Source organism: Mirounga leonina, unplaced genomic scaffold (genome assembly GCF_011800145.1).
Source record: "Mirounga leonina isolate KUSES-001 unplaced genomic scaffold, KU_Mleo_1.0 Mir_114, whole genome shotgun sequence".
NCBI lineage: Eukaryota > Metazoa > Chordata > Mammalia > Carnivora > Phocidae > Mirounga > Mirounga leonina.
In genome coordinates, this window is record NW_023270265.1 from 23,239,458 (window position 1) to 23,266,123 (window position 26,666).

At 42.7% G+C, this 26,666-nt stretch overlaps 1 protein-coding gene across 3 annotated transcripts in view; it reads right to left on the reverse strand.

Annotated features, from left to right (window-relative positions):
* The window catches only part of PIK3AP1 (phosphoinositide-3-kinase adaptor protein 1), a 113,376-nt gene that overhangs the window by 81,640 nt on the left and 5,070 nt on the right, over window positions 1-26,666 (reverse strand). The window contains exons 2-3 of one of the 3 annotated variants that reach the window (XM_035026133.1): window positions 24,267-24,426; window positions 22,415-22,831 (exon numbers count right to left, since the gene is read on the reverse strand). In XM_035026133.1, the coding sequence (XP_034882024.1) occupies window positions 22,415-22,831; window positions 24,267-24,294 (445 nt within the window). In that variant the 5' untranslated portion in view covers window positions 24,295-24,426. Of the gene's footprint in view, window positions 1-22,414; window positions 22,832-24,266; window positions 24,796-26,666 lie in introns of those variants that run through there. The other 2 variants (XM_035026143.1, XM_035026150.1) reach the window with 2 other exon arrangements.

Below are 26,666 nucleotides of genomic sequence, written 5' to 3' on the forward strand. Positions count from 1 at the left end.
TCCAAGACCTCAAGATCTTTACTTTTCTAATTCCATTGTATGGCAGAGGTTTTAAGCCAAAATGTCAAGGAAATCTTAACACATTTTCTCAAAATGAACATTCAAGTTTGTATCTGTATATAGGAGGTGATGTCCATCCCATGGCTGTGCCACTCATTTTAATGACCCCAGTCTGGATACCAGAAACTAGGTTGATGGTTAATCGTTGATTTTTTTTATTACTAAGAGCTAGCAGAATTCACTGGAGGACATTCATTTTAAGATTTCTGAAGATTCTGTGACTTTTACTGAATCTAAAAATGATGCAACTTTGACACTTAGGAGATATGGCTGAATTCTACCCCAAATGATAAAGAAGGCTCCCCCAAATGAATAGTCAGGTGTAAAAGGCAAGGAAAGGCAGGTCTTAAAGGTTCTCAGTCATTCTTTCTCATGCAAGATCAATGGCATAGCTAGTTATGCAACTTGAACAAGAGGGAAATAGGGAGTTAATTTTCAAATAGTTACTAAAATATTTTATATGCCTAGAAGTGAAAAATATTACAGATTAAGATAAGGTGTGTAGGAAAAGTGCTAGAGCAGGAATGGGATGCTGGTTTCATCTCAAGTGTCAACTCCAGGTGAATGGGGGTGGATGCCTAGAACCCTGAAGAAGGCCAGTGCTGAGTCCAATGCGAAAAATTACTTAATCCATTAACAAAGTCTAATGTGGGATCAGGCAGTCTGCATGGTACATAGAAAGACTATGGGAGGAGGACCTTAGGCTGTGCTGGAGGGGGAGTGAGGAGATACATGCTACTGAGTTACCTGTGAAAATATAAAGAAATAATAGTAATTTTAAAATCCCAATGCATTCAAAGACCAACGAATCTGTGTCAGCAATCTTTTAAAAAATTTAAAGGCACAATTGGCATAATTTAAGACAGAATGGATACCTTCCAAATGGCTGGCAAAGAGCCAACCAAATACACGCCATATTAGAAAAAAATGTGCCAAGGAACATAAAAAAAAAAAAGGAAAACCTAAATATGATTACAGAAATCAGAGATCAGAGCATTTGAGGTGACACCTTCTGATAGATCCACCATGTGGCCAAGTGACAAGATAAGCTGAGAAAAATGTAAAAATCCTTTGGTGAGAGTTAAAGAACCTAACTGATAAATGCATTGTAACCAACACCAGAGTTCTTGGCTTTTCATTTGTTTTTGCTTTTTTGAAAGATCAGTAGGAAGATCACAACCTCCTCAACACAACCTCCTGGTAATGACGTAGACATGTGGCTCCTGTGGTCAAAGAAAGCCAAGAATGTCATTTTGAGTATCTTAGAGCTGTAGACCTACTGCTTTTGAAAAGTATAAATAAATATATCCACAAAAGCCACAAATTCAGCTTCTGAGTTATTTATGTCTTGATTTTTTTTTCAGAGTTTCTTAGATGACTGAATCTAAAATGATCCCAGTGTGGTTATCAAGTGGTCATTCAATGGTCATCAAACTCGAGATGCACAACCTATCACTGGTGTGAATTAAGCAATGAAAAAATACTCCCAGTCTCCCCCAGTCTGTTCAGGTCCTTGCACCAAGGAGAAGCAGAGGCTCCCAGGCTGTGGTTCAGCAAGAAAGGATGCTGACCATCTTCACCTGCACACATACCCCTGGTGCCTCTTCCCAAGTTAGACTGACAGCAAATGATAGGCCCCATATCCCCTGCAATGGAGATAACTTATCTCCTCCTTGCCCCAATTGCAGGAGGAATTGTCACACCTAACATGCATTCGAGGGATGAAAAGTTTATCAAGCATTCACTGTGCACCAGGCACTGAGCGAAATACGGAAGACAACCAACCTGGATATATTTTGTTTTGCAGCTTGCTTTCTATCTTAGCTCGTGAATACAATTATCATCAACTTGGCCTGCTTGTATTATTCAATCCTCAAGACCTCACAGTCTTTGGATCATGTTCATCTAAACATAATAGTAACTCCAGGACAAAGGAGAATGGTCAGCAATAGGAAAGTACCTAATATGTTCACCAGGCAAAAGAACAGAAAAGCGACAAAACTAAGCTCTTAAAAACTGGCTCTCTAAATTTTGATGTCTGAAGTAGGACATCTTACAATTTGAGTGGAATCATTCAAGACATGTCAACAAAGAGTTAATAAACTGTGAAATTCATTTCCTCTAGGAAAGAAGGTTAACAAAAAGCTTCCAATAGTTTTGTTTTGCTTTGTTTTTAAGTATTGGGTTGCAGGCCCATAATGCATAAAGAGAAATTAAGAAGGTTTGCATACGTCTCCGACTTTTTGAGGCTGATCTCAAGAAACACTAACATGCCTTGAGGTAGAATACAGAGCAGGATAGAGAACAGGGCTTGATAGACAGGGAACTGTGCCTGAGCAGGCTGGGATCTGGAGACCCCCCATATAGGTACACATCAACCTCAGAAGCCCCACGTTTACCTGTTTAATACATTGGGGTGTACAAAGGTTTTTTCCAAAGGACAAAAATCTTCTTCCACTAACAACAACAAAAATTGAAGGAATACCCCAATCGAATTGCCAATCAGCTGGGGCGAGATGGTAGAGAGCTCTGAATTGCCATATTAAGGAGTCGGGACTTCATCTTATCATCAAAGTTCCCCCATTTGGGTTTTTAGGAAAACCATTCTGGCATTTTGGTGGAGAGTATGGGATGGAAACAAGAAGCCCAATTAATATATGAACTAAGATAAAAGGCTATCTGCAGAATAAAATGTACACAATAATCTACTTTATAAAAAAACTTCCATGCATATATATGTTGTAAATTCACAGAAAAGGATCAACTGGTTGAAAAATCAAGTTGGAGAAAAGTATGTATACGATGGTTCTATCTATAAAGAAAAAAGGCCTGTGTATGTTTGATAAGCTTATACAAATGTTCTAAGAAGATACACACCAAGCTGCTTATGGCAGTACCTCTACAGAAGCAAATGAAGATTTGGGGAAGTAGACAGAAATTTTTGGTTTTTCCTCTATAGACTTCTGATTGTTAGAAACATGTTTATAACAAGCATGTATGATCGTTATCATTTTTAAGAGATTTCTAAAACTTAAAAAATAAATTGGGTGATGGGCATTAAGGAGGGCATGCGATGTGATGAGCACTGGGTGTTATACGCAACTGATAAATTACTGAACACCACATCTGAAACTAAATATGTACTATATGTTGGCTAATGGAATTTAAATAATTTTTAAAAAGGAATATAAACAAAAATTAAAAAATAAAAGATGATCATAAAATAACAGATACAGTTTCTGTGACAAGAAATGATCAGGACTTAAAACCAAAGCAGTAGCCATGAGAATAAAGAGATGCTGACAGCAGAGCAGACGTGAGCCTGGGTGAGGCAGGCTAGGGGGTGGGGGCAGATGGAGCCATGTGTTTCCATTCATTCTCTCAGTTACATTCCCTCAGAGTCCCAAGAGGTGCACATTTCCACCACATTTTACAGGTAATGAAGCGGAGGCTCCGAGAGCTCAGAGAGACTGGAACTCCCATCTACCTGATGCTGACACTGATTTCCTTCATACCCACCGCCCTCTTAACCGCCTTTTCTGCACACAAGTCCTCATCTGATGCAGTAGGAAGGCACTAGGGAGCTAGCCCTGACGACATAGGCTGGGTCATGAGGAGACTGGCAAGGCTGAACCGTGCACCCATTCCTGTTGAATAGTAAGCCCCATGGGCACCTGGCTGGCTCAGTCGGTAGAGCATCTGACTCTTGATCTCAGAGTCGGGAGTTCAAGCCCCACACTGGGTGTAGAGCCTACTTAAAAAAAAAAAAAAGGAATAGTAAGTTCCAGACGCTGAAGGTGACCTTGAACAGATGAGTGCCCACTGGCCGGCTTAGCTTGGCAGGATTCTTGAGACTAGGACCTACATTTTCTACAGATTCTGTAATGCCTCTCCAGCCTCCGGTAGAGCACAAGCCCTCACCAAATTCACTGAGTGTTCAATAACTATATATTGATGGGAGGGCAGCAGGATCACCTGAAGCAAATGGTGAAACTGCATCTGAGTCCTTATTTAGATCGTGAGTGTTCTGAAAGCATTTTTTTTCCCCTCAACAATTCAGGATGTAGGCAGTCAATGCACATTTGTGACAACTACTAATTGTGACCCCACTGAGAGAGTAATTTAATCATCGTCATAAAGCTCCTCCAGCTAAAAAGAGACTATAATATCTGCCAACCAAGCAAACAGTACTTATTGAGATCTGTGTGCCCAAATGGTGCTAGGCATAATGGAGAATCCCATGGAATGATAGTCATGGGCCCTACTCCTAAGGAATTTACTAGCAGCAGAAGCAAACTGGAAATTCAAGAAGCGATTAGATAAATGAACGTAACTTATGGATGTCCTGCAAATGAGTTCCACAGGAGTCCAGAAAAAGGGGAAACCAAGGATACTAGAATCTAAGGAAAAGCGACTTGGGCCGTGGGGTAAAGAAGAGAGACAAAAAAGACAGGGCTCCCCCCTCCGCCTCCTAGGAACATAATGGCATTCTGCGGTATCCGTAAGAGCAGCCATAGATTTCAAGCTATTCACTCCCCAGCACAAAGTGGCTGCTGGCCAGGACTATTTCATATCCTGACCACCTCTCTGTACGTTTGTGTGCCAGGGAGCTATTGCAAATTTAGGAACAATCCCACCCCACCCCAACACCCCTTAGCATTTCCATTGTTTGTTCAATAGGCAACACTGTACATCTGGGTCTTCGCTCATTCCAGCCAGCCATCATTCCCACCCACACCAGAGATGGGGCCTTTTATAAACATACCACCTGAGATCTCTAGGGGACGTAACTACCTATAATAAAGGGGGGTTGGTGATAAGAGTCAGAGGACAAGGATAAGATGTCAGAGGAAATTAGCGCTTGACTCCATCTCAATACAATACTCATATGAGCCTATGGAAGGAAATGTACTGATATTTCATCAGAAAATCAGGTTTTAATAGGGGTTCCATTTCTCCTTTAAGCAGAATCTATTTACATTTAGCTCTACATCCAACTGACACTGGGGAAAAGGCTGCCTCAGAAACTAGGCTCGGCCCTTAATGAAGGAATAAGCAAACAAAAAGCAGAAACAGACCTATAATAAATACAGAGAGCAAACTGATGGTTGCCAGAGGGAAGGGGTTGGGGGGATGGAGAAAATGGGTGAAGGGGAGTGCCTTCCAGTTAGGGAATGAATAAGTCATGGGGAGGAAGAGTGCAGCAGAGGGAACAGCATCAATGGTACTGTAATAGCATTGTATGGTGACAGATGAGAGCTACACTTGCGGTGAGCACGGCATGACACAGACTTGTCCAATCACTATGCCATCCACCTGAAACTAATGCTACATTGTGCGTCAATTGTGCTTTAATTAAAAACAAACAAACAACTAGGGTCAGTCCTTTAGCTGGGCTGAACGATCTCTCCAAATGTCATTTTGGTCATATTGCTGCCCCAAGAGCAAAAAGCAAAAATATGAGGTTCAAAATATTTGGTTCTGCATCAAAACCAAAAACATATGGTTCTGATGTAGGTATTCAGAGGATCACACTTTAAAGACCACTTGAAAGAGACGCTGCGCACACGAGACTGGAAACAAATCGTTTTTGAGAAGCCACTGAACTGGTTAAGACTAGAAGCTGGGGGGGCGCCTGGGTGGCTCAGTCGTTAAGCGTCTGCCTTTGGCTCAGGTCATGATCCCGGGGTCCTGGGATCGAGTCCCGCATGGGGCTCCTTGCTCCCTGGGAAGCCTGCTTCTCCCTCTCCCACTCCCCTTGCTTGTGTTCCCTCTCTCACTGTGTCTCTGTCAAATAAATAAATAAAATCTTTAAAAAAAAAAAAAAGACCCAAAGCTGGGGAGCAAACCTGAAGTTCCCGTGTGCCACTGGGAAAATAACAATGACTCTGTGTCTCATCTGCAGAATGAAATAACAATAGTGTCTCTCTTATGGGTGAAGGTTAGATGAGATGATCACTGGAAAATGGTTAGCACGGCATTTAGCACCATAAGCATTCTACAACTGGTGGACGCTGGAGGAAAACAGTAAAAAGCATCATAGTCCAGGGCCCAGGGTGTCATCTATAGTGCCTCTGGTTTGGAAGGGACTTCAGGGATTCCTTCTTCAGCATCCTTGGCAGATGTTTATCTAACATCAGCCCGAAGGCTTCCAAGGACAGCGCCTCTGGCCACCACTTCCCGGGACAGCCTGCTCCATCGTTACGCCAGTCCGGGCGTTAACCTTCTTCCTTAAATCTAGTAGAATTTGACCTAGTCAGTCAGTCACTACTGTCCATGAATCCTTATCTGCCTTTGGACCATCATCAAACACCCTTCTTATATCCACATAACCATCTTTCAGGTGTTTGAAGGTAGTCATCACGGCTTGGCATTTTCTTCTTTGGGGAGACAATAAAGTAGAGTGGATAGAACTCCGAGTTCAGTGCTAGAGGCCTGGGCTTTCATCTCTAACTGACTGGGTATCCCTGGGCAAGTCATTTGACAGTGCTGAGCCTCCGTCTCACTATACCCCCGATTCTGTAATTCTGGGACTACACATCTGCCGCTTAGTCCTACTTCTCAGGCCCAGGCATGATCCCAGCTGCCTCAGGGTGCCAGCATCTTTCACACTGCTCCACAAGAACAGAACAGTGATCTGAATGGAAGCTGCCAAGCTTTTAGAAGCCCCATACCTGAGGCTATCAATATGGACCATTCACAGTCCTCCAATCCTCTGGCCACAGTTAATTGGCCTAGAGTTAGGCACATGACCCAAATTCAACAAATTAGACCCTACTGTGGGATTTTTAAATTCTGGACCAGAGAGAACAAGTATCAGTTCCTCTCCGGAGCCGGGATTGGAAGGAGTGAGGTAGGACAGCTCCTAGGGGGTGGAATTCTCCTTGGAGAGGACTCATCAGAAAATGATGCCCTAGGGGCACCTGAGTGGCTCAGTCATTAAGCATCCAACTCTTGATTTCGGCTCAGGTCCTGATCTCAGGGTTGTCAGATCGAGCCCCGCATCAGGCTCCATGCTGGGGGTGGAACCTGCTTAAGATTCTCTCTCCCTCTGCCCCTCCCCACCCCTGTGCATAAACCTGTGCTCTTGCTCTAAGAGAAAAAAAAGAAAGAGAAAATGACACCAATATGCAGAGAGACACAGGAAGGAGAGGTGAAGAGGTAATGCAGAGTTCGAGCCCTTGGTTCTAGATTATCTCTGAGGACCAACTGCACTCCTTCCCTTCCTCTTTGTTAATTCCTCTTTTGTCCAACTTGGAGTTTTCTCCTTACAAACAAACAAGTCCAGAGTAATACTCTCACCTTTCTAAGTTGGCCTTAAATGAAGATAGCTCTGGCTTATCTGTTCTCCCTATACACCCCCCCCAACCTAACTCTCCACTCCCCCACCTTCTGCCAACAGCTACTTCAGATGGGTAACCAGACTCTGTGTATAATACAAGAAGGGCTGTCATTTCGTCCAGTCTGGCCACTGTTCAGAAGGACAGCTCAAAACTACATTTTTTTTTTTTTTAAGATTTTTAAAATTTATTTATTTGACAGAGAGAGACACAGCGAGAGAGGGAACACAAGCAGGGGGAGTGGGAGAGGGAGAAGCAGGCTTCCTGCCAAGAAAGGAGCCCGATGAGGGGCTCGATCCCAGGACGCTGGGATCATGACCTGAGCTGAAGGCAGACATTTAACCATCTGAGTCACCCAGGCACCCCTCAAGACTGCATCTTAAAGCAGTCGTGACACCTTGCTGATTCGCAACAAGCATATGGCCGCCTCAAACCCCCAGCTCTTTTTCATGTAGACCAAGGAAGCCAGGACTTTCTCTCTCCAATGCTACAATTGAAGAATTCAGTTTGTTTTTTTGTGGGGGTGGGAGTGGGGGGGGGGATGAAGTTTGGGACCTAATTGCAAATAAACACTTAGCCTTGTTAAATATCATGCATTGGCTTGGGGCCAGTGTTCACACCAATTGAGACTGTTGTGACTCAAGATTCCATCATCAATAGCAAAGCTTCCCAACTAGTCTACCAAATGGAATGGGTTACAAATGTGCCAGAATTGGGCGCCTGGGTGGCTCAGTTGGTTAAGCGACTGCCTTCGGCTCAGGTCATGATCCTGGAGTCCCTGGATCGAGTCCCGCATCGGGCTTCCTGCTCGGCAGGGAGCCTGCTTCTCCCTCTGACCCTCCCCCCTCTCACGTGCTCTCTCTCTCTCTCATTCTGTCTCAAATAAATAAATAAAATCTTTAAAAAAAAAAAAAAAAAAAAAACAAATGTGCCAGAATATTCATTCCCTCAGTTGTTTGCTTGGTGGAACAAAGGTTAGGGCTCTGAACCCACGTTAGGGGCTTCCAACTCTGATAGCCTTATCATCTTCTGAGTATTCCTATTTTAAGTCTCCATAGTTATGGTAACATAGGAAATTCAGTTTTTCATAACATAAAAGTATTTACTAACAAAATGATCATTTACAAAATTGGTCTCTTAAACATCTCTGCTTGCTTAATCATGGTGTATATTCTCATCCATTAGGTCACATTTTTATTGCTTGTTCTCATTCAGATTTAGGATTTCTCTACAACAAACTATAAATGCAGTGTGATTTGGTTATATCGGGTTATTCTAGATTTTGCAAAAGATGCAGAAATTTATGAGGTTGTTGAAAGTAATGTTGGAAAACTGAATTACACGTAAAGCCACTGTCCATTGGCAAAGGTACAAATCGACAAGAAAAAGTCCACAGGAATGCTGCCTAATAATCAAAAGTGAATTATGGGGCACCTGGGTTGCTCAGTAGGTTAAGCAGCTGCTTTCGGCTCAGGTCATGATCCTGGGGTCCTGGGATCGAGCCCCACGTCTGGCTCCCTGCTCAGTGGAGAGCCTGCTTCTCCCTCTGCCTGCCACTCTGCCTACTTGTGCTCTCTCTCTTATCTCTCTGTCAAATAAATAAATAAAATCTTTAAAAAAAAAAAGTCAATTATAAGAATACATAATGATTGAGAGGAGACTTTGAAAACTGTAAAAGTCAATTACATTTCAATACAACTGTTTTTAAAAAGTCAAATGTGAACTAAGGAATATCATCTTGTGCTAGCATAAAACTGTCAGAAAATTGGGGCGCCTGGGTGGCTCAGTTGGTTAAGCGACTGCCTTCGGCTCAGGTCATGATCCTGGAGTCCCAGGATCGAGTCCCGCATTGGGCTCCCAGCTCAGCAGGGAGTCTGCTTCTCCCTCTGACCCTCCCCCTCTCATGCTCTCTCTCTATCTCATTCTCTCTCTCAAATAAATAAAATCTTTAAAAAAAATTAAAAAATTAAATTAAATTTAAAAAACCTGTCAGAAAATTGTATTCAACCCCTCTTGCATAAAACCCAGCAACAGCTGATTCAGTCTTTGTGTGGCTTAATAATTAGCATATAGCTGAAATTATAATCAAAACTGTTATATGATCAAATTAACTTACTTTCTTAATGTTTAGTTTTGCTTTTCAAAATAAAGCCAATTTTTTTTTCGGTATTTACTACAAAATTTTGACCTCTGCTTAAGAACATCCACTTTACCACTTGACCTGACCCTTTCCCAGGATCACGGGTCTTTGGAACTAAACTCGTGTCACATTTGCCATCACTGCAACTTTCAGCCGTGGCTCCTTGCCCCCCCCACCACAGAAACAGAAAAGTTTCACCCCTCTGCCTTCCCGCATGACAGGCCTTCAAAACTCGGAAGACAGTTTCCGTGGTTCCAGTAAAACTTCTTTTCTCCACAAACATATTTCCTTTAAACGTTTATCATCTGACAGAATTTGAAATTCTCTCATTCACTCCATTCAGTCATTCAACAGTTTCCTAAGGGCCTACTACGTGAGAAGCATTGCTGGAGACACTGGGTATACAGCAGTGAATGGAATCCCCACTCTCCTGAGGCCTACATTCTATTGAAGGGACAGTAAACAAAATGACTGGATGGATGGATGGATGGATGGATGGATGGATGGATGGATGGATGGACAGACGGCTGAATATCTGTATGTGCCTCCCAATGAAAGAGTAAACGTGTCCAGGTAAGCTTGACTAATGCAGGATAGAAGAGGAGCCTCTTCTCTGACCCCAATACTTCTGTTCATAAACCTTCATGTGACATTTACTGTTTTTGAAGGGGACATTGCTCTGTTGACCATGTTTAGCTCGCCTCCAACTAAAACCACTAGATCTTCTTACAAATGCTACTCTTAAAATGTTTATTCCTTCACTCTGTTTTGTACAACTGTTCGATTATTTTCTTGGACCCTGTGCTGAATTTTATATTGATCCTTATTAATTTCCAACTTATCTTTAGCCCACCCTTCTAACCAACAAACCTTTAGATGAAGTAGAAGGTAAAACTTTCAAAATGTGGAAACATACTAACATATACACCTAACATCACTGTTGTCTTCAAATTTAAGAAAAGAAGCAAAATGCTCATTTTAAAACAGAGTGCTTGAATAAAGCTACTCTAAAATTTTAGACAGTCTAACCATTACTCTGAGAAAAATGATTCATGTGCCTGAAAGCCATGGTTAACTGGGCTGTGTTATCATTAGGTAACCATATGCATAACTTTTTTTTTTTAGAGACAGGGAAAGAGGGAGAAGAGTGGGGAGGAGCAGAGGGAGAGGGAGAGAGAATCTTAAGCATGCCCCACACCCAGCAAAAGGCTCATTCTCACAACCCTGAGATCATGATCTGAACCAAAATCAAAAAACTTAACTGACAGAGCCACCCAAGCGGCCCACCATATGCATAACTTCTGCCACCATCCAACCTTTTCTTCTCTTTTTCAAGGTGGATGCTCAGGAAACTCACTCTTTCCTTAATTGATGCTATGAGGAACTATCAAAGGGGACCTTAGGATATCCCAGGTCCCCTTATTATTCAAAAGGAGCTCTCAGACTTCTGCCTCATAACACTGGACATACCTGGCATTAAGTAATTAATGGGACAAATGGTGATTCAATGGCCTTCTCCTTCTAGACACATAAACTTTGCAAGGGCAGGAATTAAGTTGACTTTTTCATCATGTCTTCTCAGGACCTTGCAGAGAGCCACCCCCATGGCAAGCACTCCATAAGCTCAATAAATATTTGTTGAATATAAACATAAATTAAGTTTCATCTCTGCCACTAACTGTGTAACATTGGTAAGTCCTCAAATTCCTCTGAGTCCCACTTTGTTCATTTTAAAGTACAGAGGTAGGGCCAGATCATCCCAGTTTCCTTTTCTAATGTTAATATTCCATATCTCCATCCTGTGGACTCATTGGCTCCCCTGCCCCTATTCTCCCATCAGAGACTCTGTTGTTTCCAGAGTATGGACAAGTTATAACCACATGAACACCCTAGACCATGGAAGGGACTGGGGGGAAACAATGTTTAATGAAGGGTTTCTACAACCTCTGGGACACTGATTTCCAAGTGAATACAAAATAAAAATAAACACTTAGGCAGCCAAATGAGTGTACAATTCTTTCGGTATTAACATTTTTCCCAAAAAACTTCTAACACAAAAACACTTCACAATTACAACCAGAGACCTCTGGCTACACACCAAGGCTTTGAGAAATGATATTCAGAAAGTCCTAGAAAATGAAAGGGGTAATCTGTTTCAGAACAAACAGGCTGACTCCATCAGGAATGCTAAATCCGTATCCTGCAACAGAAATGTTTCCCCACATTTTACATGCTCAAAAAAAATGGGTCAGCAGCTAACATGAATATTTTCCTATCTGCTAGCTTTGATGGGTGTCTATCTTTCTGTAAGCCTTAACTACAACTATGGCCTCAAACATCAACTGTACATGTAAAAGGAAACTTATTTAGTCCAATTTTAAAATTAGAGCACTTTCATTTCATCATCAGCCTCCCCTCTATTTCCTGTGTTATCAGATGTTCAAGAGAGAGCCAGCAGGCTGTTTGTGAAACTGGCAACTTGGCAGACAAAATATGTATGTTCAACCAGCATTCTTTTAAATCAGAACCTGGTATGAGTCTAGACTTGTAAGAGTGATAGGGAAGATACACATATGCAGAAGGCATAAACCCAGAAGAAAAAGTACCAAGGAATTTCTAAAATGACTAAGCCAATTCTAGAGGTCTCTTTTGAACTCTACAGATGTCTTCACTTTAATGATCTCCTTTAAAGAAGACACACCCAATTTAATCTCTGCTACGAACAGACCTACCCATACCCCCCATGGAGCAAACAATTCCGACTGTTAGTTTTTATAACAGCATACTGATTCTTTTGTGGGGACAGGATGTCATACCTGGTACGTTTTTAAGTATGGACACAGTAAAAAAATGTACTCTATTCAACCCTGTCTTGCTCTGAATCAGCTTAAAGTTTCTCTTTAGATACATCCTGACTACATGACACAAGACAAACCTGCTCCATGGAAATGGTTGATGATCCAAATGACACCAGCAGCATAGGACCCCTAAGAAGGATACTCATAAGAGGGATATCTTCCTCTCCTCCAATGGAAGCATTCAAAATGGGACCAAGAATAAGGAAAATGGACAACAATCCATGAATACACCCACAGGTATGGACATCCATCCAACCACCATCTACCGGGCACCTTGTGAGTGATAGGGAATTTGTATTCTATTTGTCATGCATAAAACATCAGCATAGTTTACCCTTTAGTGTAACACATAGTCTATGTTTCTTAAAAAACATAAACACAGTGAAAATAAAATAGCCTCCAAGTGTTTATCCCCCACAGAAAAGGCAATTTTGTCAATTACTGATTTTGTTCATTTCTCGGTATCTTGGAAAACCAATCAACCACTGTTTGCCTAAATTTTACCAAAATGGCTAAATTAGGAAGTCTTCCTCTCAAAAGTCCATATGACAAGCCTACTGTAGTTTCCGTAATTTCTCCAACGGGCAGATGACGAGTCATATAAAGCATAAATCATCCTATTTCCTTGGCCGTCTCAGACACACTCTCAGTCATGTGAATAGCAGTGGAAACTAAATTGAAAAGCTGTCAAAACATCCTGTAAAAATAGGGAAATTAACAGACCCATTTTGTCATGCATATTTGCCCCCCACTTCCCCTGCCCCATTATCTTCCTATAGACTCACATTCATAAGTCTACACGCAGACCATAATAAACAGTACGTGTAAAATGTTAAATCCGTGCATTCTTTCATTCCCACCCAGATAATGGCATCATGTTATATTCTCCTAAGACTAAACTTGGGGTAATGTCCATAAACCGGAAGCTTTTATGATGGCATTTAAGGTTCTGTTTAAAATTCTATTGTGAAGGAGAACTTGTTAGCTGAAATAAAACACTATACCTTGATGAAATTTTGAAAGTATCAGATTAAGACCCAGCAATGTGATGTAAGCCATGTTAAACCACACACAGTAGAACCACATGGAATTTCATTGGCTGTAAAAGTCTCAGATGAGTCAACTTACATTCCTCCCAGCTTTTTAAAAAGGACAAGAATGGATACAGAGTGACTTGCCCAAGGTGGCAAGAGCAGTTAGTGTTAGAGTCCGTGAAATATACACCCATATTCTCTTATTTCTTGTCATAAAGATTGTGGCACCCTAAGAAGACATCAATCCAAATTTGATTTGACAAGAGTAAAAATATGACTCAATGATAAGTAACAGGCATTAGCCTGGACGGAGTGACTGAAGGTGCAGACATCAGAGCAATAAACAAACCAATACTCTATCGCTCCCCCTCACCCAGAAGATCAGTCCCATGAGGCTGCGAAAAACGCCAAGGAAAAAAAAAAAGAAAAACACCAAGGAATTTAACCTGAATTCAACCTACTTGGATTAGCTGGGGAAAAGCCCAACTCCTTCCTCTGGATCCTTGAAATCCCCACAACTCCATCATTTTTCTTTTAAGATTCCTAACTGAAAGTAAAATGTGAACATAGTAGAAAAAGAGAAACACCAGAGAAATGTCTAAAACAAAAAGTCCTCCATCCACCCAAAAGCAACTACTATCAAAAATGTCTTGTGTATCCTTCCAGGAAAAAAAAACCTCTCTATGCATATATTGGTATAAACATAACTTTTTAAAATTATATATCTATAAGCACCCTGGTTTGATTGTCTTCACTTAGGTAGCCAGGAGCTCAGTCTCACTGGTCCAGATGAGAAACTAGTCATTTCAAGGACAGAAATCCTATTGTTAATCAAAGCTAATCTTGTCTTTTTTTTTTTTTTAAAGATTTTATTTATTTATTTGAGACAGAGAGAATGAGAGAGACAGAGAGCACATGAGAGGGGGGAGGGTCAGAGGGAGAAGCAGGCTCCCTGCCGAGCAGGGAGCCCGATGCGGGACTTGATCCAGGGACTCCAGGATCATGACCTGAGCCGAAGGCAGTCGCTTAACCAACTGAGCCACCCAGGCGCCCCAAAGCTAATCTTGTCTTAACTGACACTGAACTTCTGGAGCCTGGGAATACAGCTAAATAGCTAACAAAATATAGAAAGGGAAGAAAGGAAATAAAAAGATAAAGAGGTATTATATACAGGCCAGCACCTGTCAGACAGATGCTCATTCAATACTTTCTGAATGACTTACTGACCAAATATATGAATGAATGGAGAAACCAGGATAGGCATATTGTTAACACATGTGACAGTCAATGTATTAAATATTAATTGATAGGGACCCAATTCTCAAAAAAAGTGAGGACCCTTCTTGATCTACACTGTCCAATATGGTAGCCACTGGCCACAGGTGGCTATTGAACAACTGCAGTGTGTTCTCTAAGTGTAAACTATGCACCAGGTTTCAAAGACTTGGTATTAAAAAAAGATGTAAAATATCTCATTGATAATATTTATATTGATTATATGTTGAAGTGACAATATTTTAGATATACCGGCTTAAGTAAACCATATTATGAAAATTAACTCACTTGTTTCCTTTTCCTTTTTTTTTTTTTTCTGCAGCTACAAGAAAACCTTAAATTCCACATCCGGCTCACATCAGAACTTTTTTGGACAGCTCTGCTCCAGAACGTAGGCAGGCACCCACAATGACTATGTCTGTCCTTTCCCTGCTCTATCCCAGCACAGGGCATTGGAAGCAGCAGATGCCCAATGAATACATACCAGATGAAAAGCTGGTTCTGGTATGTAGATAAGGCCATGAGTAGGCCTTAGACTGCATAGCAGGAGGCCCTTGTCCTGATCCTTTTATGGACAAACAGCTGTGTGACCTTGGACAAGTCACGGAAACTGCCTAGGCCTTGTTTTCCTCATCTTTAAAATGGGCATAAAAATAAGGTCTTCCTTACAGGAAAACTGCATGGACCAAATGAAAGAATATCTACAGAAAAGGGTAAAACATTTGTCAGGTTCCTCCTGAGTTCTAGTATTCTCTACTACCAACAGTTCCAGGAGAAGCAAGATGCAAAAAATACCGAAAGAACCGGGTAAGAAACTAACAAGTGAAATTCCTGTATCTACTATTTCCATCCCAGCGCGAGATAGAAAATTGAGACAAAGACTGGTGTAAAGGAGATTCTCCCAGGAATGGAAACTTGAACATTCATCACTCCCTCTTCACTGCATCTCACCAACCCACCACGGTGACAAAGGGACTTGCAGAAACCTTCCTCGAGGGGCCACAGAAAAGCTAATGAACTGGGAGGAGGCGGCCATCTCTGGGTGGCTGACGAAACAGCAGGGGCGGCCAATTGCACTGCGCCACCTGGGGCTCACAGCTCTGTGGGAAAATTCATAATCCTGGGGGCCTCAGAGGCCTCAGGGGGAAAGTTCCACAGGCCCAAAAATCTATTTGCCCTTGTTAATTGTTTCGGGCGCAGCTAGGAGGGTGAACTTACCTTACGCTACATACAAGGCGGTCAAGGCACCTGGCAAGGGAAATCCAAAGGACCCTGGGAGAGGCTGTGGCTTTTTAATGAACAGCAGGATGGATTTCAGCTATCCGAGCCGGGCACCTTCTTCTCCAAATCAAAGATTATTGCAAAAAGGGAATAAAAATGTACTGAAGAAAGCCTCCTTCAGCAGGGGGCATTTAGGGAGCCTTCAGGAGCCAAATGCAGAGTGGTCAACCCACAGCAGAGAAAGCACAGATCCAAACGCCCACAGCCTTGAGGCAGGACAGCAGCTCAAAACTAGCCCATTTCAAGAGGCCAAAGGTCAGATTCTCCCCTCAGCCTCTGCAGGGAACCACAGAAGCCCCAGAAGTGACTGACTTACCATCAGTTAGGCCACCGCACGAAGGAGAGCAAGGAGAGCGCAGTGACTTCCCCTTTGCTACAAGGGCCTGACCCTCCCCCCTTCTCTGAGGGCTGCTCCCTGTGACGTGGAAGCGAGTCATGCCGTGGCCAAGCTCCAAGCCCCTGGGACCTCTGCCCCGTGACCCGCATCATCACAGCCCACAGGGCCTGAGCTGCTGCCTGCTCCTCAAAGCAGAAAGCCGAGGGACTGGGCACCAGGCAAGGAGCAGAGCCCCCAGAACACAGCTGTGCAGCAGAATCAACAGCAAGCCTTGTGGAAATTCACCTTCCTGGGACTAACCCCCTTGAGATTCTGGTTCAGTGGGCCTGGGGCGGGAGCCCACGCACCTACCCTTGAAACAAAGTGGTCTAGAAAACTCAGGGAAGCTTCCTCGTCCCTGATCCTGTTTCTTCCACGAGCTTTCTTCATTCCTCTTGTCTCCACGTGGAATACAAGGGCAGTGAGTGGAGACTTAGGAGAAAGCAAGGCAACGTGGAGATCATTCTAGAGTCTGAAGGCCCTCAGTTCCAAAGAGAGCTGCTCCCGTCTTTGTGCAAGTCATTTACACTCTCTGAAACTTAGTTTTCTTGTCTGAGGAATGGCAATAAAGCCATCTACCCACATAGGGTCGTGGGGGTAATAAACACACATAAAATGTCCACTGCATTACTCTTAATGGCCAAAAAGCATTCATGTTATTTTTAGCTCTTTCTGTGAGGGCAATTCTCCACATGAATATGTCTGCAAGAAAAACTGTACATGTAAATAATTGGCTTAGTCAGGCATAAAGGGAAGGAAAAAAATTAAATTACGACAACAAAAAACTGTAGTAAGAGGGGCCATGGCTGGATTCAGGTTATAGGGAGATGGTAGAAAGATGCACAGAGCAGTGATGCCACCCTGTCTCCAGGAGCTCTGCAGAGATAAGACTGGGGAAATCCACAGATTCACAAAGATTTAGGCACAAAGCTGCAGAAAGATATACTGCAACATTATTTATAAGAAGGGAAAATTGGCAATAACCTATAGGTATTTTTTTAAACATTATGATGAACATATGTTACTTCATTTCAGAAAAAAAAATGTTCCTTTTTAAATTTAGGAAAAGATTTTGGAATCCATTTGATGAGTTGAAAGCATTTTTAAATATCTAACTCTCTTTCTTCTAAACTCCAGTATAATATTCAGATTAGAACATTCACATTAACAAAGGAAGGCCAGACATGGGCATATCCCTCTAAATGTTCCCCATGGGAACAAAAGGCAAAATACACTATAATTTTGGGTACCATCGGAACTTCTGAAGTACAAGGAGCATGGGGAAGGATAGAGGGAGGCAAAGGGAAAACAATGCATATAAAGAAGCAGGTGAGGGGCACCTGGGTGGCTCAGTCGGTTGGGCATCTGCCTTCGGCTCAGGTCATAATCCCGGGGTCCTGGGATTGAGCCCCGCATTGGGCTCCCTGCTCCGCGGGAAGCCTGCTTCTCCCTCTCCCACTCCCCCTGCTTGTATTCCCTCTCTCACTGTGTCTCTGTCAAATAAATAAATAAAAAATCTTAAAAAAAGAAAAAGCAGGTGAGCTCTCCAGTGTAATACTGAATAATAGTAGAAGAATTAGGTTTAATGCTTCACTTCCCCCTACACACACACACACACACACACAAAATGATGAGAACTTTGGAAATAAAACTCAGCATCACCTAACAAGTCCTTTCCCACACACACTAACAATCTATTTTTGTATTCCAGGGAGATTTGCAGCAAAGAATGCAGCTCCAGTAAAAAGAGGAAATAATTTCTATGCTGTACCTGGGTTTTTCTCACTTCCTTATTTTAAAATAATCACCCAACAAATAAAAAAAAAAAAAATCCAGAACAATAGTACAGTGTTCTATACACTGAGTATATATCACCGTAGACATTTTGGAACTAAACAATCAATTCAAGTGTTCGGAGTAATTTGCCATCTTCTTGGAAAACTTATAATGATATATTACAGTGCTGGGGGTTGGAAGAAACCTTCCAAATCATGTGGTCCAACCCCATCATTTTACAGATGAAGATCTTGGGAAGCAAGCTGCCTGCTCCAACACACTAAAGACTCTAATTAAAACATCTGCTCCATTTTAAGGTAGCTGACAAATTTGGAGAGGGGGTGGGAAATAAAATAAAACCTCCAAAACACTTTTTAGTGGAAGAGTAATTCATTATCAAATGAAGCAGCAGTAAGGATTGTGAAGGAAGTATAACCCTACTCTAATGTCAGGACCATTTACTTCTGGAAAACTGAGATTAAAAGTTGCCAGAGCTCACACATCGAATCTGTGAGTAGAGGCAGGGAAGAGAACTCAGGAACCCAGCCCTAAAGTCTGTTGGCCTAAGCACCAAACACTGGCCTAATTTTATACCTAAACTGACAGGTATCCAGGAGTCACTCTGATGTGATGGTGCCTCTACTTCCAGAAAAATGGAGACTGGAGAAAATGGTCCACACACTACAGAGAGACATGACCACTGACCTGGCAAAGGAAGGGGGGCTGAGACCCTTGCTCACATACTCAATGGACCCTTGATCAGCAGCGTCAGCATCACCTGGGAACTTGTTAGAAATGTGGAATCTTGGGCGCCTGGGTGACTCAGTGGGTTAAGAGTCTGTCTTCAGCTCAGGTCATGATCCCAGGGTCCTGGGATCGAGTCCCGCATCGGGCTCCCTGTTCAGCGGGAAGTCTGCTTCTCCCTCTGCCCCTCCCCCCTGCTCATGATCTCTCTCTCACACTCTCCCTCTCTCAAATAAATAAATAAAATTAAAAAAAAAAAAAGAAATGCTGAATCTTGGGCCCCACCCAGATCTACGGAGTCAGAATGTGCATATACTGACAAGATCCCCACGTCCTCCTGAACATAGGAAAGTTTGAGAATCGCTTGTTTAGATAATGTAGCAGCAAAAGAAGTATAATAGACTATCTATAACCCCATTTACTTTAAGTTTCTGGAATAATTACCTTATTACCAGCTCTGCTCTCTAAAGCTTTTGATCTTTAAGCTTTAAGTTTTAAATGTTCTAAAATTTAGCCTAAATTTCAAATGGTCTCAGTGAATATCTTATCGAGTAGTCATGTTTTTTCAAAAGGTACCTCAATGTTAAGAAAAAATACATATATACAAATATGCTGAGAGCTTAACCATTTTTAAAGATTACATAGATTACAACTTGAGGTCTTCTTTTCCTGCTACTTTCTGCTGAGGTCATAGTAGGAACATGACCAATATTTCTTCAGGGGAAAGTTAGAAACCCCAGGGAGACCTGGTGAAGGAGGAAGACTAGATTCACAATAGAAATGTGTTCCTGGGGGCGCCTGGCTGGGTGGCTTAGTCTGTTAAGTGTTTGACTCTTGATTTCAGCTCAGGTCATGATCTCAGGGTTGTGGGATCGAGCCCCGTGTCAGGCTCTGCGCTCAGTGCGGAGTCTGCTTGGGATTCTCTCTCTCCTTCTCCCTCTGCGCCACACCCCCCACCAAATAAATAAATAAAATCTTAAAAAAAAAAAAAGAAAGAAGAAATGTGTTCTTGGTGAAAAAGAGGAATTTAATGTAAGGGAATTTTATGGTCAAGAGGCTGTGAAGGTCACATGGTCCAGCCACAGCTCCAAAGCTGAATCCCTTTAGGCCACATCAACAGTCTCCACTCACATATTTCCAGAGTTGTGGAACTCACCACCTCCAAAGGCAATCTGTTCCATCTTTGCACGCTCTGTTAGAAAGGTTTCCTGAAATTTGTCTCCTTATAACTTTCAACAACCCTACAATCAGTAACCCCATAATTATTGTCCCTACCATTAATTCAACCCTGTTATCAATTTTCCATTACATTTCCCACTGGGATTTTCTTTCTTAACACAGAAAGTCAAAGATACAAGTCTCATGTATTTATGTATTTATTTCAATGAGACTAGGGCATGTTGTATTAGTGGGGTGTATGACAATTTTATTTTTTGCTTTTATTTGAGGCACCTTAGGAAAACCTCATGTGTACAAGGAAAGTATTAAGATAAATTATCACAAGTTATAGAGAATATAACTAAGGGTATAATTATATCAAAAACCTAGTTTGGGATAGTACTGTTCTTAAACATTGTTTTAACCCTAAGCTTCCTGGGAGTCAAAGCAGGTATGAAATGGTGAAAAGAAGGTGATGCTTCGGAAATGTTTGAGACTCTCTGACCTTGGGGAATCATAGGTTATCAACCCTGGATAGTGTCTTAGATCAAGTCTTATTCTGGCCTCTTACAGAGAAGGAAACGGAAACCCAAAGAGGTAAGTGACTTGCCCAATACCGGGCACCTAATTAGCACCATGGAGTGTACCTACCCCTGGTCAATGCTCTGTTTGGCATACTGCCAGACTCTGAGTCTGGAGTTTGTTAAGGAAGTTTGCCCAGCATACAAACCGGAGATACAGCACCACATTACTGGGCCTACCAAGGGCAATGGCTATGGGTACCTGAAAAGCAAACCTAAGCCATCCTGGCTCACACAGACCCCTCAAGTCCCAAAGTCCGTAAGTCTAACACCAGATAAGAAAGTTATATTGGCGCCGTAAGCCATCCTTCTTCCTTCTCTTTTCTAGAACTCCATTTGTCCCTACCAACCCATTCATTCTGAACTGCAGAGTTTCCACTAAGAAGCTTATTTTAATCTCCCATTAAAATAATCTCTTTCTGATGACAGGTTATTTGTTCTCAGAACAGAAACACCACCGTGAAACACTTCATTCTTTTGGAAACCCTTGAAGCTAAAGGCTCATAGCATATGGAGCCAGAGTCCTTAGTAGAAAGTAAATGATTATTGATCGATTTACCCAGGCATCTAAACACTGGGCTCACTGAAACAATACTAAAAGAATCCCTTCTATCATGTATTTTTTTTTAATACCACCACTGGAATCACAGACCTGTTCCCCTGAAACAAATAATACATTATATATTAATTTAAAAAAATTTTTAAAAAATAACACCACTGGAATATTTTAAAGAACAATCTGTCAGATCATGCAGCATAAGATGCCAGCACGTGACAATATATGCATGGAGCCCTGAATGACGGGCTGGTGGGTCACAGGGGCCTGCCCATGAGATCATAATGGACCACAGCAGGGACATAAGCCCATCCGCAGACATAACTACTTGTGTTTCAGTTCTTTGTAAGTTTAGGCAGATCAAAACTCCCTCAAAGCAATGAAGAGCAATCATGCAGGATCGGATTATGTGCTTTTTCTATCACTGTGTTCTTCTGAAGTAAAGAAAAGCAAACCCTAGAAGAATCTCTTATCCAGGTGACACATCTTTTATATTAACACTAGTCATTTATATCACAAATTAGCCAGGATCCCACTATGTTAAGAAATCTGGTCATATTTATTGGTTTAGAGCAGCCTATTGCTGGATAAAAGAATCGAGGAAGCTACATCAGCTTTTTAAGCTCAGTGGGAATTAGTGAATTCTTGATTCAGTTCATCAGATGAGATGGGGTGGATGAGCCCAATTAAGGCCCGAGTCCCAGCAGGGATAATTGAGCACCGTTAAATCAACCCATAACTGTCCAGGCTTCTTGGCTGGCATCAGGTATGTAAGATTTCAAATGGCGAGAGAACAGTGATAAACACAGAGCCCACTCATAGCCCACAGTGAGGCAAAAATAGAAAGCAAAAGAGGAAGAAGAGCTGTGACATGCCTCCATCCCAGAACGCATCTTCCGCTACTGTTCATCAGAGTGTATGTCACACTTCCTGGGGCCACTGAAGTCAGGAGCCCTGGCAGAGGGGACCAGAATCTTCCCACTTTAAAAGGAGAAACAGGGCAAAAGACAGAAGCTCGGCTACTGGGAAATAGAGAAGAGGGGTATTTCTCTATAAACATGTTGTCCAAAGTGACACATTTTTCCACAAAAATCTTAAGGGCCCTGATGATACAATGGAAGCGGCTCACAGGTTTGAAAGCCGCCTCACCTGAAACACTTGTGGCCTGGATGAGTCTTTTTTTTTTTTTTTTTTTTTTAGGGCTTGCTTATCTTTCCTTGAGAAGACACCCTTACCTTCAGAAATGGCCTTCTTCACCGCTGCCACGTAAGTCTCGGGCTCGTCGTCACAGGTGAGCTCCTGCCAGTGCACCCAGTCCGGAAAGTAGTCCAGGAACTCCGGGCCGTCCTGCACCCCGCAGAGCAGGCGCACCACGCGCTGGGGAGGGTGGAAGGCTCTCTGCAGCAGGGGCAGCAGGGCCGGCTGGCAGAAGCACTGCACCAGCTCGGCAGACAGCAGCACGACGACGCAGCGGGAGCTCAGGAAGAAGTTCAGGTCCTTGGCCGAGAAGGAGGCGTCAGGGCTCAGCCTGTAAGTCAGCGTCTTCTGGCTCCGCACCTGCCGACTGGACAGAAAGAGGTCCTGGAGGTACTGGCACCACTCCTTGGCATCCGGGCCGTAGACGATGAGGATGTCGCATCTTCCAACCGCCCCTGAGCAAGAACAAGGCAGAGAAGCAGCATGTTAACACACCTGCTCCTTCTGGGGCTCACACGACCTGCACGACAAACCATCCAGACGGGGGTCCTGGCCCCCACCATCTTGACAGAGCTGTCAAACCCTTCCCCTGCTTCCAGGCTCTGGTCCAGCCATACCTGTCTCCCTGCCTCTGCCCCAAGATGCCATGCCATTTCAGAACTTTACATAAGCTGTCACTTCTGCTGGCATGCTCTTCCACCCACAGCTGACGCCGGGTAAGATGATGATGATGATGATGATGACAGCAACAGCAAGCACCTTATATAGAGCTTACTATATTCCAGATGCTCTTCCAAGCACACTGCCTAGTAAGCCCATTTAATCGTTGCAGCAACCTGATAAGGTGGAGAATACTATTAGCCCCGTTTGAAAGACGAGAAAATGGAGGTTTGGCAGGGTACATAATTTACCCGTGGTGACAGAGTCAGAATCTGAACTCAGACACTTTGGCCCCAGAACCTGGCTCTTTCCCAAATACAGTGATTATAAGCACAGGTACTGAATCAGGTGGCCAGAGTTAGCATCTTGGCTCTGTGAATTATTAGCTGTGTAACCTTAGGCAAGTTACTTAAATATTCTAAACCTCAGTTTACTCATCAGGAAATGGAAATATAATGGCAGTATTTATCAGTGTTTTGTGAGCATTACATTAGATATTTCAGGGGCGCCTGGGTGGCTCAGTCGTTAAGCGTCTGCCTTTGGCTCAGGTCATGATCCCAGGGTCCTGGGATCGAGCCCCACATCGGGCTCCCTGCTCGGCGGGAAGCCTGCTTCTCCCTCTCCCACTCCTCCTGCTTGTGTTCCCTCTCACTGTCTTTCTCTGTCAAATAAATAAATAAAGTCTTTAAAAAAAAATTAGATATTTCATATAACGTGCTAAGCACAGCGCTTGGCATGTGGTAAGCTCTCAGTAATTGGTAGCTGGAGTCCTCATCCACACAGTAAGAGAAACAATGCATGAATGTTAGCAGCAGCTGTGGGTGACTTAATACTTTGATCTCCGTAATACCATTGGGAGGGTGTCCCTCACCTCACCTGTGCTGGGACATAGGCTTTCTTCTTCTTCTCATAAAGCATAAGTGCCAGAAACAGTACAAAGCCTCAGAGAAGCAGTAAGTTAAAAAGAGCTTTGGGGGATCACTTGGCCCAAACTCCTCATTTACAGATAAAAGAAACATTTCATCTGGGAAGATGAAGGGACTCAAATTCACACTCAGCAAACTAGTCACTAAGCCGGGACTGAACTTCAGGCTCGTCCCCTGGTCCCCTGTGCAGTCCCCCCACCAGTCCACCTGCTACCTCCCATCAGGGATTCGGTCAAGAATCTTACGAGTAATAAAGCATATCTTCCAATTATCAAAATTCAAAGAAGCTTGGCTCTTAACACACCTGTTACTACTGTTAGAGGAGGCTTCATCTCCCACCAGCTCAACAAACTGTCCTTCGTGCCTTGGAAGGGGTGAGCGCAGAGGAGTCTCCACACGTCGGCACAATACAATAGGGATCCTTCTTCCCACTCAAAGAAGGAAGCTGCTCAAGTCTGGTGAAGCTTGGGAATCATGAAAGTTGTGGATTGTCACAATTAAACACCACCCCTGGACCACATTTCACTGAGTAGTTCCTAGCAAAAAGGTTGGAGGCAGGACTGGGGGTCAAGACCTGAGGCTGTAAACTCTGAAAACATCATGGGAGGACTCCCCCTTCCTATCCCATCTTCCACCATATTCAAAGTAAAAACAATGACATATAATATGTAAACCCAACACAGTTCTGATTTCCCCAGGGATAATATTACCAAATTTTTAAAAATAGCAAATAAAAAAAAGTTTGGAGTTTCTTTTTGGAGTCTCTGTTTTGCTGGAGCCCTAATCCAGGGCTAATATAAAACCCAACAGGCTCTCAGTAGGAGCACATTGAACAGCCAGGGAGTACTTTAGAAGGGGAGGTGTGCAAATTTTAAAAGAAATCAGTTTTAGAAGGTAATATGGGGTGGGGGGGAGGCAATCAGCAATTCTGATGATACCACGGCCTTCGTGGCTCTGCAGAAAACTCAATTCTGAGCATGGTCTAGTTCAACTGTGACTAAAACAGTCCATTTTAGGCTGTTTACACTGGTCCCAAAGTTTAAGCAGATTAAAGGCAAAATTTTAATGTATGGAAGGCAGTGTTGCAGCCTTCCATAAAATAAAATCTTTGCTGATCTCCGCGCCGCGCCCCTCGCCCCCATGTAACAGTTCTTTGTACTTCAATGGAGAAATAATTTCAGGACTATGGAAGGAACAAGATTGGCCAAGCAACACAACTATGGAGCTCATACTGAGAAAAGTAGAGTTAAGGCATCAGAATATGTTTACCTTCTTTCTGCCCCTCTTTTCTACATAGTTGGTTTATCCTTAGAGGTGAATGTTCTTCTAAATGTAAAGTGTTAATGCACATGAGTGTGCATGAGCTTGGCCCACCAGGTAGGCAATGTACAAGACTTTTATAGTGCATTATAATAGTAAGGGTGTAATGTTAGCAATCTGTGCTTAGAATTCAGTTAAAAGTGCAAAAGTAAAAAGCAGTAGCCACCAACACTCCCTACCTATATCAACAAATATACTAGCAAATAACATGTCAACAATTTTTACAAATGGGCTGGAAGGAGAATAAGATCTCAGAGAAGGCTGGCTGTGGTCCCACACATTAGTGATGAAGCCATTGGGGATATTTTCTTTCTTTTCTTTTTTTTTTAAAGATTTTATTTATTTATTTGACAGAGAGAGATAGCGAGAGCAGGAACACAAGCAGGGGGAGTGGGAGAGGGAGAAGCAGGCTTCCCGCGGAGCAGGGAGCCCAATGTGGGGCTCGATCCCAGGACCCTGGGATCATGACCTGAGCTGAAGGCAGACACTTAACGACTGAGCCACCCAGGCGCCCCGGGGATGTTTTCAATAGATGGTAAAGAAATAAGGAAGAGAGAAGAGTATTTCCAAGAGCATAGTAAGTACTCTTAAGAAAGCAGCTCAGATCTTGGAACAATGACTGACTTAGCAGGAAAGCAGCAACTTTAGAATGCCCTGATATGTGGCCGTGAGCGATGTATACCACTTTTATGAGGAGACAGTGACCCAAAGCAAAGCAAACCAACAATTTCAAATGACAAGTTCCGGGGTCACTGAGGGAGTGAGTATTCATTTCACCCTGGATCCTGCCTCAACACGACCTGTTCTTCTGTTAAAAGCACCATACAACATCCGCTGGGCATTAAAGACCTCTAGCCATCAAAGAGAGTGCAAATTATTAATAATGAGGGAAACTGGGTGTGGAATATATGAGAACTCTAATATCTTCAGTTTTTCAATAAATCTAAAACTTCTAAAATAAAAACTTTAAAATACAATTTAAATTAAAAAAAACACTTAAAGGGTTAGCCTCTTCTGTATGGAAAACATTGAAAACGTCTCATTCCTGGGGTTCTGGTGTTAAATTTGACACCCGCCCCCCAACTCCTTTGAGCAAAAGTACTTGAAAACGAAGTGGTTAGTGCCTCAAGACTCATTAATATGACAACCTACTTGGTCACCCACGTGTGGTGTGACTTGAGACCAGTATACTAAGTCTAAGCAACTTTTGCCTCAATGTAAATGAGGACAATGAAATCTATCACCTTCTTGAATTTTGCTCCACTGCTGAAACTGAAAGCTGGGGAAATTCTAAAAAAAGTTCCAAAGTGGAAGTTAAAGTTCCTCCATGATATGCTGAATAACACAGGACCAAACACTTTGTCAGCAACCCTCTCTTGTGTGG